Source organism: Musca vetustissima, unplaced genomic scaffold (assembly GCF_032173495.1).
Source record: "Musca vetustissima isolate MV318-11 ecotype Yass unplaced genomic scaffold, APGP_CSIRO_Mvet_v1 utg1604, whole genome shotgun sequence".
NCBI lineage: Eukaryota > Metazoa > Arthropoda > Insecta > Diptera > Muscidae > Musca > Musca vetustissima.
In genome coordinates this window covers 88,196-105,256 of record NW_026889386.1, presented here as the reverse complement: position 1 = coordinate 105,256, position 17,061 = coordinate 88,196, and the positions used below count along the sequence as shown (strand labels likewise).

The 17,061-nt window shown below is 36.5% G+C and overlaps 1 protein-coding gene across 1 annotated transcript in view; it reads left to right on the top strand.

The window, feature by feature from the left end:
• Window positions 1–259: 259 nt before the first annotated feature.
• The window catches only part of LOC133337093 (neuronal acetylcholine receptor subunit alpha-7), a gene marked incomplete at its 3' end in the record, with an annotated part of 104,939 nt that continues 88,137 nt past the window's right edge, over window positions 260–17,061 (top strand). Inside the window, exon 1 of the mRNA XM_061545357.1 lies at window positions 260–283. Coding sequence (XP_061401341.1) covers window positions 260–283 — 24 coding nt within the window. The remainder of the gene's footprint in view (window positions 284–17,061) is intronic.

The following is a 17,061-nucleotide window of genomic DNA, read 5'->3' as shown; positions in this document are numbered from 1 at the left end:
AAATAATATGTTTTCAATATCTATACAAGGCGTTGATTTTTTTAATATTTTTTTCTCATGGACCGTACAAGGAGTGGATGTTTTATAGAATATTTTTTTAACTACTATCAAAGGAGTGGACGTTTTGAAGAATATTTTTGAGGGACTATCAAAGAGGAATATTTTTTAAGGGCTATCAAGGGAGTGGATGTTTTAACGAATACTTGTTCAAAGAAGTGGATTTTTAAATGGCTTGAAGATTCCTTTTTTTAAAACAAAAATGTTAAATTATGAATATGGTTTTGTAAGTTATTTTACCTCGATCTTAAATGTCCACCCCTCATTCTTCCCTACAATATGCATTAACATTATCATCATTTCCATGCAGCATCACAACTCTGTATGAGTTGGCAAACAAAAGCCCGTTTTTGCCGGATGTTATGTTAATGCGGCATGAAGACAAAAAAACCTGGGATTTTTACAATAAAACTTTTTTTTTGGTATGACTACCTCATCTCAGTTTTTTTCCTGTTAATTTGCTGGCTACAGCAGAATGAGAAAAAAAATGCACAAATGAAACCGAAAAAAACAATGAAAATGAATGAGAAAGCTGAAAAAATTAAAATAACTATTTGTATGAGCCTCTCTGGCTGACTGGGCCTTAGTATCATCGGATTTAGTTTATTTCAGTGCTGGACGAACCGTTGGGTCGTTGTTGAGTTCTGCTGAGTTGAGTGAGCATATTAAATGTGAAAAATCCCTTTTTATTTGTCTGTCCGTCTGCGAGTGTGTGTGTGTCATTGCAGTTTCACTTTTTTTACTTTCATTTATATCCGGCAGTTTCCATTGTTGACGTTTTATTTTTTTAAATAATTTTTTTTGTTTTGTTTTTGTTTCATTCTCTTCTGTTCGACTTCTTTTACACTTTTTCATCGTTTGGTTTATGACACAGGAAATGCGCCTATGCCACTAACCCAGATAATATTTAAGAAGAAAATGATGATGGTGGTCGTGGTGATGACTCAAAATGAGCGCCCTTTTAAATAGCGCAAAATCTCGGCCGTAATTAAAGCATATTGTTTTCCCACGAACAACTGCTCACACACAAACAAACATTTTATTTTATGCACTCTCGCTCACACCTACAAACAAAAATAATTTAAATGGGGGACAATGCCAACGTGAATGCAAGTGTACCCTAAATGAAAACAAATGCTCTACTAAATCAAGTGAAAAGAAAAATGTATGTTTGTATGAGAGAGTGTGTGTGTGTGTTTGTGTGTCGTGAAGGAAAAACCTACCAAATGAACAGACATTTTAATGAAAATAGAGAACACTTCAAAGAGTTTTTTCTTCAACTAAATGCATGGCAAGTGACAAAGGAAATTGTTGTGCTTGCGTGTCTTTGGCTTATTGTCGATTTGTACGCAGTTTGACATTGTTGTTGCATTTTAATTTAAAGGTTTTAAGAAATATTTAATATTTAATATTTAATTCTACGATAAGGTTCCCCAAAAAATAGTTTAAAAATGCTCGCCTATGAAAGGTTCTCAAAAATTATTTTTAAAATTCCACGCCTATGTAAGGATCTCCAAACAATATTTTTAAAAATCCACGCCTATAGTCCTTAAAATAAAATTCCTTAAAAATCCACACATTTGAAACAAAATTCTTTAAAAATCCACGCCTATCAGATAGTCGTTGAGATAGAATTCTTTAAAAATCCACCAATATAGCTGTGATAGCCTTTGAAATGAAATTCTTTAAGAATCCACGCCTATTGTGATGCCAGTCCTTGAAATAAAGTTCTTTTAAAATCCATGCCTATCAGATATACTTTGAAGTAAAATTCTTTAAAAATACACGCTGTAATTGTCCTTGAAATATTTTTTAATCCCCGTCTATACCTGTTAAAGTCCTTGAAATAAAATTCTATAACAAATTCCCGCCTATAGCTGTTAAATTCCTTGAAACACAATTCTATAAAAACTCCAGGCCTAGAGCTGTGATATCCCTTGAAATAACACTTTTTAAAAATCCACGCCAATAGCGCCAAAAGTACTTCAATAAAACTCTTTTAAAATCCACGTCTGTGGCTGTGGTAGTCCGTGAAATAGAATTCTTAAAAAATCCACTCTTATAACCTTGAAATACAATTCTTTAAAACTCCACGCCTATAGCTGTGATTGTCCTTGAAATGTATTTCGATGCTTACAACTTATATCGTCATTGAACCATATTTTTCTTTGAAATACTTACTTACTTAGCTGGCTTGTTACAAAACGGTTGTTCCATAAGCCGAGCTTAAAAAAGATTTCCAAGCGCGTCGGTCTTGTGCGCAAATCTACCAATTTGGAAGACCACGTTCCAAGATGTTGTTTTCTAATTGGCCTTTCCATCTAATTGGTGGCCTTCCCCTTATACGAGAACCATCAGTAGGCTAGCTTTTATATACTGGGGCATTCTCCTTCATTCGCACAACATGACCTAGCCACGGTAGTCGCTGCAGCTCAATACGACTGACTATGTCGATGTCCGCGTATAAATTGTAGAGCTCGTGGTTCATTCGACGACGATATTCAGCGTCCACGCAGATCGGCCCGTAGATCTTTCGGAGAGTTTTTCTTTCAAACACCCCAAGAGCTGCCTCATCTGCTTGCGCAAGTACCCATGCTTCTGATCCATATAATAGCACGGATAGTATCTGCGTCTTGTAAAGTGTGAGTTTGGTCCGGCGGGAGGTGGCCTTGTTTCTAAACAGCTTACTTAGTAGCATCTGTTGGCCATCACAATTCTTCTTCGAATTTCAAAACTGATGTCATTCGTTTTATTTATGGCGTTACCAGCACGAAAAGGTCATACGAGACGCAATCCTCGTTCGGTGTCTGAACGAGCTGATCTTGCGCCACTTAAAGTTATCCTTCATAGCCGTATTCATTTTGCAGGAATGCCGTACGTCTGAACGGATAGAGCTGTCGAATGCGGCTTTATAGTCGAAAAATATGCGGTATGTGTCGATGTGTTTTTCGTGGGTCTTTTCCACGATTTTGCGCACAGTGAAAATCTGGTCAATGGTGGATTTGCCAGGTCTGAAGCCGCATTGGTATGGTCCAATGATGTCATTGACCATTGGCTTCAATCGTTCACACAGCACGCTGGATAGCACTTTATATGCGATGGGAAGAAGACTAATTCCTCTATAGTTGGCAAATATCGTCTTGTCTCCTTTTTTGTGCACGGGACACAGGATTCTGGATAGCACTTTATATGCGATGGGAAGAAGACTAATTCCTCTATAGTTGGCACATATCGTCTTGTCTCCTTTTTGTGCACGGGACACAGGATTCTGAGGTTCCAATCATTGGGCATACATTCATCTAGCCAAATTGTACTAATCAGCTGATGCATGCTCCTGACCAGCATCTGGCCATCAGTCTTGAATAGTTCGGCTGGTAACCCATCGGCTCCTACTGATTCGTTGTTCTTGAGCCTATCAATTGCTTTTATGACCACATCTTGGCTAGGTGGTATACACTCTTACCATCATCTCTTATTGGTTCTGGGGTATCTTCTTCAACGCCACTATTTGATACCAGAAGCTTTTCAAAATGCTCCTTCCAAATCCTCAACACGCTGTCTGTATTTGTCACCAGGTTTCCTTCTTCATCTCTACAGGAGGATGTGCCTGCACCAAAGCCTTCGGTTTGGTGTTTTACTCATTGGTAAAATTTCCGGACTTCCTTCTGACTCCTGTACATCTCGATTTGCTCATGCTCACGTTTTTCTTGTTCTTTTTTCTGAAAACACGTTTCTCCTCTCTCCTTTTCTCCCGATAATTCTCCATCACGTTACGTGTTGCTACTGTCTGCTGCGTTTTTCACACCAGTAGCATTACGACACTCCTGATCGTACCATGGTTTTCTTGGTGGTGGTTTTTGGTACCCAAGTGTTGCTTTTGCTGCAGTTTGTAGGGAGTGGGCAATTCTTTGCCATTGTGCTTCTACACTATTATCGGGACAAGAAGTGCTTTCTTTAAGCAGATGGGTAAGTTGAGCGGAGTAGGCCTCGGCTACCTGTTGTGTTTGCAGCATTTCGACATCGAGTTTACGTGTTGTCTTAGATCGCACCTTTGCTGCTACATTAAGACGGGTGCGTACCTTGGCTGCCACAAGGTAATGGTCCGAATTGATATTCGCTCCTCGGATCGATCGGACGTCTAAAACACTGCCTTGAAATAGTTTATTTTTAAATACAAGTCTAGAGCTCGTATAGTCCTTGAAATGGCATTCTTTAAAAATCCACACCTAGAGTTCTGAATGGCCTCCAAATAAAGATCTTTTAAAAACATCCCAGGGGCTCAGGAAGTCTTTGAAATAAAAACACTTTGAAAATCCACACCTAAAATGCTCGCATAAATGTCTTCAAAAATCCACGCCTACAACTGATATATTTTAAAAACCCAAAAAATTTATGGCTGTTATTCCTTTCATTTTTTTGTTTAGATCCTCCAAAAATATTCCCCTTTATGCAGGTCAGCATTAAGTCTTTTATATATATTTTCCAAACAATTGTCTTTATGACAAATGCAAATTAAATGACCCTCATCATATTTCTATTAGTAAAAGTGGTCGACGATAAACCAGGTCGTTGAAACTTTTACCTTGTGACACACATTTGCAATGCCCTGTTCAATGTAAACCAGCAATGAACTGGACGGCCTTTTAGCATAAAACAATAATCAAAAAAATCGTTTAGTTGCTTAAGGGGGTATATTGGAAATAAAATCGACAGATTGGTTACATTATTAAAACACAAACGAAATATTTTCTGTCAGGAATTGCAAAGCACTTGACCTGTCAACAACATCGATATCGTTGTTCTACTTCAAGTGGATACTCTGGATGGAGGTATTACTTGTTACTGTTACCAGTCGTTAAATTTTTTGTTTGATTTTTTTTATGAGAACAAAAAACCAAATCCACAAATGGTAAATCTCAACATAAGTGGCCAAAAGCTGAAATGGATTTAGTCCAAAAATGATTGCTGATGCCCACTGCAGGATTATACTGCTGTATCGAAGAACGAAGGATGAGTGGAAAACAAATATTAAATATTCCTTAACATCGACATTTTGTATGTAAAACAATGATGTTAAGCTTTTCGACTTTCCCCTTTTTCCATGCCCTGTACATTACAACAAACCCCCCTATTCGTTTCCATTCCATGTGATTCAATCCAATTCCAATGAACCTAGCCTATGGAAGCAAGGCAAACTGAAATCGATGAATGTAATAAATAAATAAAATATCAATAAAGAAGAAATTAATACAAAAAAGAAACAACAGTCGATTCGGATACTTAAGGCTACAACTGAGCAGAGTTTTTTGTTGCATGGACTGGCTAGCTGGCTGAGGTTGGATGGTTGTTACTTGCCTTCAACAAAGGTATCCACCGCAAATACCAGCAGCAACAGAAAAAAACTGTGTCAACTTGAATGTTAAGTAAAACAGAAAACACAATTTACAACTCAAGGCAAAACGAAATGAAATACCAACGAAATTGTTTGCAAAATGATATATGAGTAAGGCATCTCTCTGGCATAAGTACGACAGCAAATGGAATTCATGTAACTTAAATGTGGAATATAGTAGTCCTCAAGAATTTTGTAACAAGTATAGTCTTTTTTGGTTGTCCGAAAATTTTACTCATGCTTTTAGCAATAGTGGTATAGTGCAAAATTAATGATGTGTTCCGATATAAAAAATCTCTCAGGTGGACTTCGTATTTTTTAAAACATTTTATTTCAAGGACTATCTAGAGATTTTTTAAAGAATTCGATTTCAAGGTCTACCGGACCTATAGAAGGAGATTTTTAAAGATTTTTTCAAATACTATTTGCATTTATGAGTGGATTTTTAAATATATTTTCAAAGAAAATCTGAAGCCTAGTAAAGGATTTTTAACAAATTTTATTTCAATCTATGGGAGTAGATTTTTAAAAGAGTTTTAAGGACTATTTTATGCCTGGATTTTAAAGGGCCATCTTAGCTATATCTGCGTTTTTAATAAGTTTAAGAATTTTATTGCAAAGTTAACTGTGCTCTTGGTGTGGATTTTTAAAGAATTTTATTTAAGGGCTATCTAAGCTGTGGACGTGGGTTTTTAAAGAACTTTATTTCAAGGATTATTTGGATTTTTAAATAATTTGATTTCAAGGCTATCTAAATACCAGACGTGGATCTTTTAAGGAATTTAAATTTAAGGGTTATCTGAGCTGTAAGCGTGGATTTCTTAAAGAAATTTATATCAAGGACCATCCCAACTCTAGGCGTGGATTTTTTAAAGAAATTTATATCAAGGACCATCCGAACTCTAGGCGTAGATTTTTTAATGATTTTTATATCAAGGAACATCCGAACTCTAGGCGTGGATTTTTTAAAGAAATTTATATCAAGGACCATTTTTAAATTTTTTAAAAGAATTTTATTTTAAGGACTATCTGAGTACCAGGCGTGGATTTTTAAAAGAATTTTATTTTAAGGACTATCTGAGTACCAGGCGTGGATTTTTAAAAGAATTTTATTTTAAGGACCAACTGAGATCTAGGGGTGGTTTTTTTAAAGAATTTTATTTCAAAGACCATCCAAACTCTAGGCGTGGATTTTTAAAAAAAATTATTTCAAAGACCATCCAAACTCTAGGCGTGGATTTTTAAAGAATTTTTTTTCAAGGACCAACTGAGATCTAGGGGTGGTTTTTTAAAAAAATATTATTTCGAAGACCATCCAAACTCTAGGCGTGGATTTTTAAAGAATTTTTTTTTTTCAAGGACCAACTGAGATCTAGGGGTGGTTTTTAAAAAAAAAATATATTATAGGGTAAATATATTTTTTCGAAAACATTTTAAATATGAGTCCATGTTTCTACATTGCCTTTATACAAAGAACACCTTTTTGTAGGCTGAAGATCCTAGCCCAATGTAGTCGTTCGTTCGCTTTTAGATGTCTTCCAAAAACATTATTGGTTTAAAAAACGTAATTCAAAAAAATATATTTTGAAAGATTTTCATCAGTGTATATATTTTAAATTCTATTCTATGAAGATTAAAAAATAATATTTTTCCTTAAGTCCAATATTATATACGTCAGTTTCAATTAGTAGTGTCATGCAATTAATTACGCATGAAATAATTTTTATCATTATTATTTTTCCGAACCAAAAACCCCAAAATGTCAAATTCCTCGTCCCCCTTTCATTGTGTTGTAATTTCCACTCTTTTTTCTTTTTTGTTGATGAAAGAAAAACTCATGTAACTTTTATTACTTTCTAAAAATTTCCCTTTCCCATTATCCCCCAGTAACCCATAAATAACTCATTTGCAAAAATATACCAAAAGAGAAAAAGACAGCAACGAAATTCTGACTTTGAAAAATGGGTGAACGAGAAACTGGGGAGATGAAGGCAAACAACCAACCAAAAAACAGAACTTGCAAAATTAACTGCAGCTTCAAGGAGATAATTTATAAAGCAAATAACTACAAGCTAAAATGCAGTTATGTTTCTGTTTCTCTCTAACAGCAACAGCAGTAACAACAACAATGACAACAGCAATAACCACAATTCCCTTACCAATTCGAAACTTCTCTGTTATGGCAATTCCTGCAAAAACCAGAATGAACTGAAAACGTAAGAATTTTGTTGCCTGCCAGGAATGAATAGCTTTAGTTTTTTTCTTTCGTTTGTACAAACCCATAAAAATATGACAAAAGCAAACATACAAAAAGAACAACAGTTGTAATGACAACAACAACAACAACAACAAAACTATAGTAGAAATAGCAGTTACCAAGCATTTTGCTGCATGAACTAAAATTCGAGTTGAATTCATGGTAATTGCAAAACAGTGGGGCTAAGACCTCTAACATAATTCGAATGGGGGCTAAAACCCTAAATAGGATCTAAAGCTTAACATATATTGTTTGCAGCTTAAATGGGTATTGCCAGAATACTCTTTAAATATTCCCACCTAAATAACACACCTAAAGTGTTATCAAAATTTCTTTAATTATTTCCCAACCACTGTCCCGTTGACATTTAGAGGTATTATGTTGGCAGCATCGCACTCTTCCCTCTGGTGGTATTGGGTGCGAAAAAAATGTTTATTTCCTCTCAACCATAGCTAAAACAGAATATAGACATTTATCAGTTATGCTGTTGTTGTTGTCGTTGTGGTAGTGGTGTTGGTGATTGTTGCTCTACAACGCAACTTTACTTTGACGATGAATAACTTGCAGTAGTATATCTGCATTTAAGTTAGGTTAAGCTATCACAAACACACATACACCGAAACAAAATTCACTTCACTTTTACTTTCGAATAATCGGAGAGATTAGACGACGCTCGAAGGGCCTTAAAAAACATACATAGGAAGCATCCATGCCTCTATTTTTTTAAAAATCCACGCCTGTGTTTTGGTCCTTGAAAATATATTCTTTAAAAAATCCACGCCTGTGTTATGGCCCTTGAAAAAATATTCTATAAAAAATCCACGCCTGTGTTTTGGTCCTTGAAAAAATATTCTTTAAAAAATCCACGCCTGTGTTTTGGTCCTTGAAAAAATATTCTTTAAAAAATCCACGCCTGTGTTATGGCCCTTGAAAAAATATTCTAAAAAAATCCACGCCTGTGTTGGTCCTTGAAAAAATATTCTTTAAAAAATCCACGCCTGTGTTGGTCCTTGAAAAAATATTCTTTAAAAAATCCACGCCTGTTATGATGGTCCTTGAAAAAATATTCTATAAAAAATCCACGCCTGTGTTTTGGTCCTTGAAAAAATATTCTTTAAAAAATCCACGCCTGTGTTTTGGTCCTTGAAAAAATATTCTTTAAAAAATCCACGCCTGTGTTATGGTCCTTGAAAAAATATTCTATAAAAAATCCACGCCTGTGTTTTGGTCCTTGAAAAAATATTCTTTAAAAAATCCACGACTTGTATTGGTCCTTAGAAGATGATAGATACCAAGCAACGGCTCTGATTGGCTTTAACATGGCGAAGTCCAGGCTTATCTTGGTCCCTCTTTCATCTCAATTGTGGACACTGACCTCATCGCGGTGCCACCTGGGGAGCTATTCTCATCACCAGATGAAATAGTGAGCTAATATGTGCCGCGAGTTCACCCATAAGAACTATAAAAAATGGGTTGAGGCGTCGGGTTAGTTGCCAACTCTCGGAAAACCTAAACTACTATGAAAAAGATAAGAAAAAGAAAAACAAACCCCCCCTAACGTTGACGACACCCGCAAACGTATAAAGGACCACGATCTTAGAATCTGCACTTGGAATGTGCGCACGTTGTACAGAACGGGCGCAGTTTTCGCTTTGGCGGATATACTCATGAAGTACAAAGCCGATATTATTGCTTTACAGGAAATGCGATAGGCGTAAGTAAATCAGACGATTACGCCCTGTATTACAGCTGCCACAGTTGGTGCCACGAGACATGAATTTGGCTGCGGATTTATGGTTAACAGGAGAATAAAAGACCTTGTCTCCAGATTCACTCCAGTAGATGAGCGAATTGCTATAATCCGTATAAAATCGAAGTTTTTTTACATTTTCTCCGACCGAAGATAAAGATGAACAGACCAAGGACATATTTTACGAGCGCCTAGAAACAGCATATGACCATTGCCCTGGCCATGACATTAAAATTCTGCTAGGAGATTTTAATACAAAAATCGGAAGGAAAAATGTCTTTGGCCCCACCGTCGGAAAATTCAGCCTTCATGAAGAAACATCCGACAACGGCATGAGGTTGATTGACTTCGCGGCAGCAAAAAACATGGTAGTTACCAGCACCAGATTCAAGCATCTCGATATACACAAGGCCACCTGGATCTCTCCTGATCAAGTAATGAGAAATCAAATTGATCATGTTGTGATAGACGGAAGACATTCGTCCAGTGTTTTTTTTTTTTTTTTTTTTTTTTGTATTTACCACCTAGCCAAGATGTCATAAAAGCAATTAATCGGCTCAAGAACAACAAAGCAGCAGGAGCCGATGGGTTACCAGCCGAACTATTCAAGACTGGTGGCCAGATGCTAGTCAGGAGCATGCGCCATTTGGCTAGAAAAAAGGAGCCTACTATAGAGGAATAAGTCTCCTTTCCATCGCATATAAAGTGCTATCCAGTGTGCTGTGTGAACGATTGAAGCCAATGGTCAATGACATCATCGGACCATACCGATGCGGCTTCAGACCGGGCAAATCCACCATTGACCAGATTTTCAGTCTGCGCCAAATACTGGAAAAAATCCACAAAAAACACATCGACACATTCCACCTATTCGTCGAATATAAAGCTGCATTCGACAGTCCTATCGGTTCAGAGGTATATAAAGCCATTTCTGCGTTTGGCATTCTTGCATAATTAATTCGGCTATGCAGGATAACTTTAACAGGCACAAAATAAAGTCGGAAAGGACCTCTCGGAGCCCTTTCATACCGAACGAGGATTCAGATAAGGAGATAGTTGTCTTGTTATCTTTTTAACATTCTACTGGAAAAGGTCATACGAGACGCAAAGGTAAACAGAAATGGCACTCTGTACAACAAATAACACATGTTACACGCCTGCACCGATGACATCGATATAATGGGTCGAACATTGCGAGCGGTAACAGCCACCTTTGAACAAATTGAAAAGGAGTCTGCCAAAGTGGGTCCGGCAGTAAACGGCGAGAAGACCAATCTGATGGTATCAACGCGCAAGACGTCCAGTAGACTCGGACCAACTGTGGAACTTGAGAATTAAAGCTTCGAGGTAGTTAAAGATGTCATATAACTTGTACCGGAGAAGGATTGTGATGGCTAACAGATGCTACTACCAGACCTCCCGCCAGACCAAATTCACACTTTACAAGACGCTGATACTACCCGTGAATTTATACGCGGACATCGACATAGTCAGTCGTATTGAGCTGCAGCGACTACGGCGGCTAGGCCATGTTGTGCGGATGAATGAGAATGCCTCAGCTCAAAAGGCATATAAAAATGAGTCTACTGATGGTTCCCGTAGAAGGGGAAGGCCACGAATTAGATGGAAAGACCAAGTTGAAAACAACGTCTTGGAACGTGGTCTTCAAAATTGGTGGACTTGCGCATAAGACCGACGCGCTTTGAAATCTATTTAAATCTCGGCTTATGGAACAACCGTTCTGTAACAAGCCAGCTAAGTAAGTAATAAGTATTGGTCCTTAAAAATAGATTTTATTAAAATTCTAATCTTTCTTGGCGCCCTACGTTGGGCGCAATTTTTGTTAACCACTTGTAAATAAAAGCAAATGTTATTCTTTCAATTTTGAACAATTGCGGCCCCTTTTATCGGAGCCTCCTCCTGATCACCCGGTACTTCAACAACAACCGTCCAAATGGTGCAGTACATAAAAAAAGATGGATAAAAAAAATACTCTCTCGCCAGGATTAATGGCGGTAGTGTTAAAAACTATGCATGGTCCTTTTTCCGTCATCATTCCTGTTACTTGCCACCAACATTGCTCGCGCGCAATATTTTTGTTATTACTATTCCTGTTGCCTATTCAACAGCAGCAGCAACAACGACAGCAACTGCAAAAGAGTGACTAGTTTCCATTCGAGCTGCACGAAAAATGGTTAAGAATTTGAAGTTATTGCTTTAAATGACATAGAATTGTGTTTGTTTGTTGATGTTGTTGTTGTATACACAACTCGGTCATAGATAGCTCGGGGTATTGTTAGTTTTAGTGGAAAATGCATTAGTTTTTTTTTCTTTTGAAGAGTACAACAACTAAAAAAACAACAACAATCTAGAGAGTAACATTTCAAGATTATGCTTGATGTTGGGGTACTTGAAATGATGTTTTCTGCTGTTGTAACACTTTATGTAAGCCCATTTTTGTTGGTGATGTTGTTGTTGCTGTTCTGTGCTATTTTTACTCTGACTGATACTTCAGTTTTGCTCAATTTAAATTGGGGAAAACAGAAAATTGTGTCATGACAACATTTAACGCACACACAACCACCCAAATTTCTAGGGGAGAAAATGGAAAAGGACATTTCCGTTTGTATTGGGAACACTTGAAATGTTGCTGGGGATGAAACAATGTTTAAATAGGAAATCAAGCGGAATGGAATTGTGGTTACCTAAATTTAAGGAAAATACGAAAAACACAGGATGGAAAATGGTCTAAAACCAATACAAACAAATATTCTTTAATAAATCCACGCCTTGGTCCTTTGGTCCATGAAAAAATATTCTTTAATAAATCCACGCCTTGGTCCTTTGGTCCATGAAAAAATATTCTTTAATAAATCCACGCCTTGGTCCTTGAAAAAATATTCTTTAATAAATCCACGCCTTGGTCCTTTGGTCCATGAAAAAATATTCTTTAATAAATCCACGCCTTGGTCCTTTGGTCCATGAAAAAATATTCTTTAATAAATCCACGCCTTGGTCCTTTGGTCCATGAAAAAATATTCTTTAATAAATCCACGCCTTGGTCCTTTGGTCCATGAAAAAATATTCTTTAATAAAAAAATAAATTTTTCAAGGACCAACGGAGCCATAAGGCGAGGACTTTTTTAAAGAATACTTTTTAACGACCAGCATTTGAAAGTACATTTTTTAAGGACCTATATAACGCGTGGATTTTTTGAAAATGTATTTTTAAGGACCTACCTACATAAGGCGTGGATTGTGTAGAGTATATTTTTTAAGGACCTACATAAGGCGCGGGTTTTGTAGAGTATATTTTTTAAGGACCTACATAAGGTGTGGACTTTGTATAGTATATTTTTAAGGACCTACATAAGTTGTGGACTTTGTATAGTATATTTTTAAGGACCCACATAAGGCGTGGATTTTGTACAGTATATTTTTTAAGGACCTACATAAGGCTTGGATTTTGTAGAGTATATTTTTTAAGGACCTACATAAGGCGTGGATTTTGTAGAGTATATTTTTTAAGGACCTACATAAGGCGTGGATTTTGTAGAGTATATTTTTATGGGCCTACATAAGGCGTGGATTTTGTAGACTATATTTTTTAAGGACCTACATAAAGCGTGGATTTTGTAGAGTATATTTTTTAAGGACCTACATAAGGCGTGACATTTGCAGAGTATATTTTTTAAGGACCTACATAAGGCGTGGATTTTGTAGAGTATATTTTTTAAGGACCTACATAAGGCGTGGATTTTGTAGAGTATATTTTTTAAGGACCTACATAAGGCGTGGATTTTGTAGAGTATACTTTTTAAGGACCTACATAAGGCATGGAGTTTGTTGAGTATATTTTTTAAGGACCTACATAAGGCAAGGAGTTTGTTGAGTATATTTTTTAAGGACCTACATAAGGCGTGAATCGAAGATTTTTTAAGGACCTACATAAAGTGTGGATCGTAGATATTTTTTTAATATTTTTTCTTTAAGGACCTACAAAAGCCGTGGATTTTTTGAATAATATTTTTTCAATCATCCAACACAAGGCGTGGATTTTTTAAAGATTATTTTTAGAGCATCCATCCATGCATTTCGAAAATTATTACTCTTTGGTTTTCTGAGCAAAGATCGTGTATGAGTGGAATAGGACGATAGAAACTGAATTTCATGTTTTTGTGGTCTATCCACAGGAGCGCCATTTTTTTAGAAAATTTAGAACAAAACCACGCTCAAGAAATAAGGGTGATATGTTTTACTAAGCTGATCCTCATTGGATTTGACTGAAGATATGTCACCTCAAATATAATGTGCAATAGTCACAGACAAAGAAACATCGCACCATAACTCAAAAACTTTAATTATGCCAATTTATTCTTCTGAGTACCTAATGTACTTTCCAAGAGCCCCATAATGAATTTACCATCCCCATTTTAGACTGAATTCTTTTAAAAACTTGAATTTTACATAGAATATATTCAGGGCAACTTCCAAAAGTCAAATGCATTTTTTATGGATATTCTTCTTCTAATCCCATTAATTATTTTTTTCGTGATTTCCAGTAGAAAATAATTCCAGAAAATTAAGCAGCTTATAAAGCTATAATTTCCTAACGTCCTCTCATACCACAACTTTCACGAAATCCAGCGGATCAAGCCAAAACTACCACTTAATCTATTTATCAAAAACAACAACAACAAGAAACAAACTAACAAATAAAACTCAAAGCTAACAAATTCATCAACACCTCCAATAAACAGTAAAACCAACATCGTCGTTTCCTTTACTTATGGCAACAACCACAGCAAAAACTATGCTACATAAACATAACAAGAACTTCACTCCTAAAAGTAGACAACATCTTTAAAAACACTTTGAGCATAAAACTGAGGAGTCTTACAACTATTTACACCATCACCACCCCACCCGCGCATTTGACAAATGATAATACTTACATTAAGCATTACAACAACTGTGTTCCCAACTATCCCAAAACACGCTTAAGTGGTATTATCAACACTCGCACATACACACACACGCATTTGTTCATTCATTCGACGAACGAACAAGACTACATTCGGGCGTTTAGTGGTGCGCTTCAAGTGCCACGGTAACGTGGCGGTAAAACTAATGGAGTGTACCAACTAATGGCTTAAACGTAAAGGATGAGTTAACATGAAATGTCCCTGTGATGGCACCCAAAAAAAATTCCTTGAAACTGAAACTTAAATTATAGAAATACGATATAATATTATTGTGGTTGTTGGTGCCGTTATTGCTGTTGCGGCACCCGCTCACGTTGTTCGCCAAACAGATTATGAGAAAACTTTTCATTCCGCTATATTTCCTATGAAATTCAATACAAAAAAAAATTCAGCACATGTCTAGGGTGTATGAGTGTGTGTATCTGTGGAAAAGGGAGTGGGATATGCTTGATTGTCAGTGTGTAATTGTTATGATGTTGTCGCCATTTGCTATCGATATTTGATGAACTTCAAACTTTTGTTGTTGACAACAATAGATATTTTTGTGAAATTGTATTTTTACGATTGTGTTTTGAAGATGTTTTTATGATTTGGTGTCGTTATGGTTGTCATTACAAGGGGATATTAAATAAAAGACTTACTTCATTGCAAAATAATTTGCACGCAGAAGAAATAAGGCGTGGACTATTAAAGAATATTTTTTCAAGGCCTACATAAGACGTGGACTATTTAAGGAATATTTTTTCAAGGCCTACATAAGGCGTGGACTATTTAAAGAATATTTTTTCAAGGCCTACAAGAGGCGTGGATTTTTTAAAGAATATTTTTTCAAGGCCTACAAGAGGCGTGGATTTTTTAAAGAATATTTTTTCAATGCCTACATAAGGCGTGGACTATTCGAAAAATATTTTTTCAAGGCCTACATAAGGCGTGGACTATTTAAAGCATATTTTTTCAAGGCCTACATAAGTCATGGACTATTCGAAGAATATTTTTTCAAGACCCACATAAGGCGTGGACTATTTAAAGAATATTTTTTCAAGGCCTACATAAGGCGTGGACTATTTAAAGAATATTTTTTCAAGGCCTACATAAGGCGTGGACTATTTAAAGAATATTTTTTCAAGGTCATCCAAAAGGCGTAGATTTTTTAAAGAATATTTTTTCAAGGCCTACATAAGGAGTGGATTAAAGAATGTTTTTTCAAGGCCTACATAAAGCGTGGATTAAAGAATATTTTTTCAAGGCCTACATAAGGCGTGGACTATTTAAGGAACATTGTTTTCAAGAACTACATAAGGCGTGGACTATTTAAAGAACATTTTTTCAAGGCCTGGTATATCCACCATTGACCAGATGTTCACTCTGTGCCAAATCCTGGAAAAAAAATCCACGAAAAACACATCAATACATCCCGCCTATTTGTCGACTATAAAGCCGAATTCGTTCAGAGGTGTTTACAGTCATGTCTGCGTTTGGCATTCCTGCAAAATAATTTCGGCTATGCAGGAACTTTAACTGGCACAATATCAGTAGCTAAAGTCGGAAGTGGTGTGATCTTTTTAACATCCTGCTGGAAAAGGTCATACGAGAGGCAAAGGTGAACAGAAATGGCATTGTGTACACCATACAACACATGTTACTCGCCTACGCCAATGACATCGTCATAATGGGTCGAATATGGAGAGCGGTAACAGCCATCTTTGAACAAATTAAGAAGGAGTCTGCCAAAGTGGGTCTGACAAGCTTCGAGAACTACAGCTTCGAGGTAGTCAAAGATTTTATATAACTTTGTACCTCCATAAATGAAACGAATGACATCAGTTTTGAAATTCGGAGATGGATAATGTTGGCCAACGGATGCTACTATGGTCTGAGTAAGCAACTCAAAAGCAAGGCCACCTCCCGATAGACTAAACTCACACTCTGCAAGACGCTGATACTACCCGTGCTGTTATATGGAAGCATGGGCACTTACGCAGACAAATGAGTTAGCTCTTGTAGTGTTTGAGAAAAAATTCTCCGAAAGACCAATGGGCCGATCTGCGTTGACGGTGAATATAGCCGTCCATAAGTTGTGAGTTGTACCAGCTATTCTCGGACATCGGCATTGTTAGACGTATTTTGTGAGAGTGGATGGAGATGCCCCAGCCCAAAGGTATATAAAAGCGATCCAGCTGATGGTTCCAGACCCGCCTGGAAATCTTTTTTAAGCTCGGCTTATGGAACGAAATTTCTGTCACAAGCCAGTTAAGTAAAGTAAGATATAAGGCGTAGATTTTTTAAAGAATATTTTTTCACGGTCCTCAAAATGGCGTGGATTTTTTAAAGAATACTTTTCAAGGACCCCCAAAATCGGTGGATTTTTTAACGAATAGTTTTCAAGACCCTTCAAAAGACGTTAATATTTATGATAGTTGCATTAAATCTGCGAACAGAAAATTGTTTTATGATTACGGAAACAAATTCGGGGCACAAAGGCTTAAGCAATATATTTTTAGGGACCAGTAAGTCGTGGATTTTTAGAGAATATTTTTCTAAGGACCAGTAAGGCGTGGATATGGATTACTTAAAGAATACTTTTCAAGGACCAACCAGTAATATGAAATCGAACCAGACT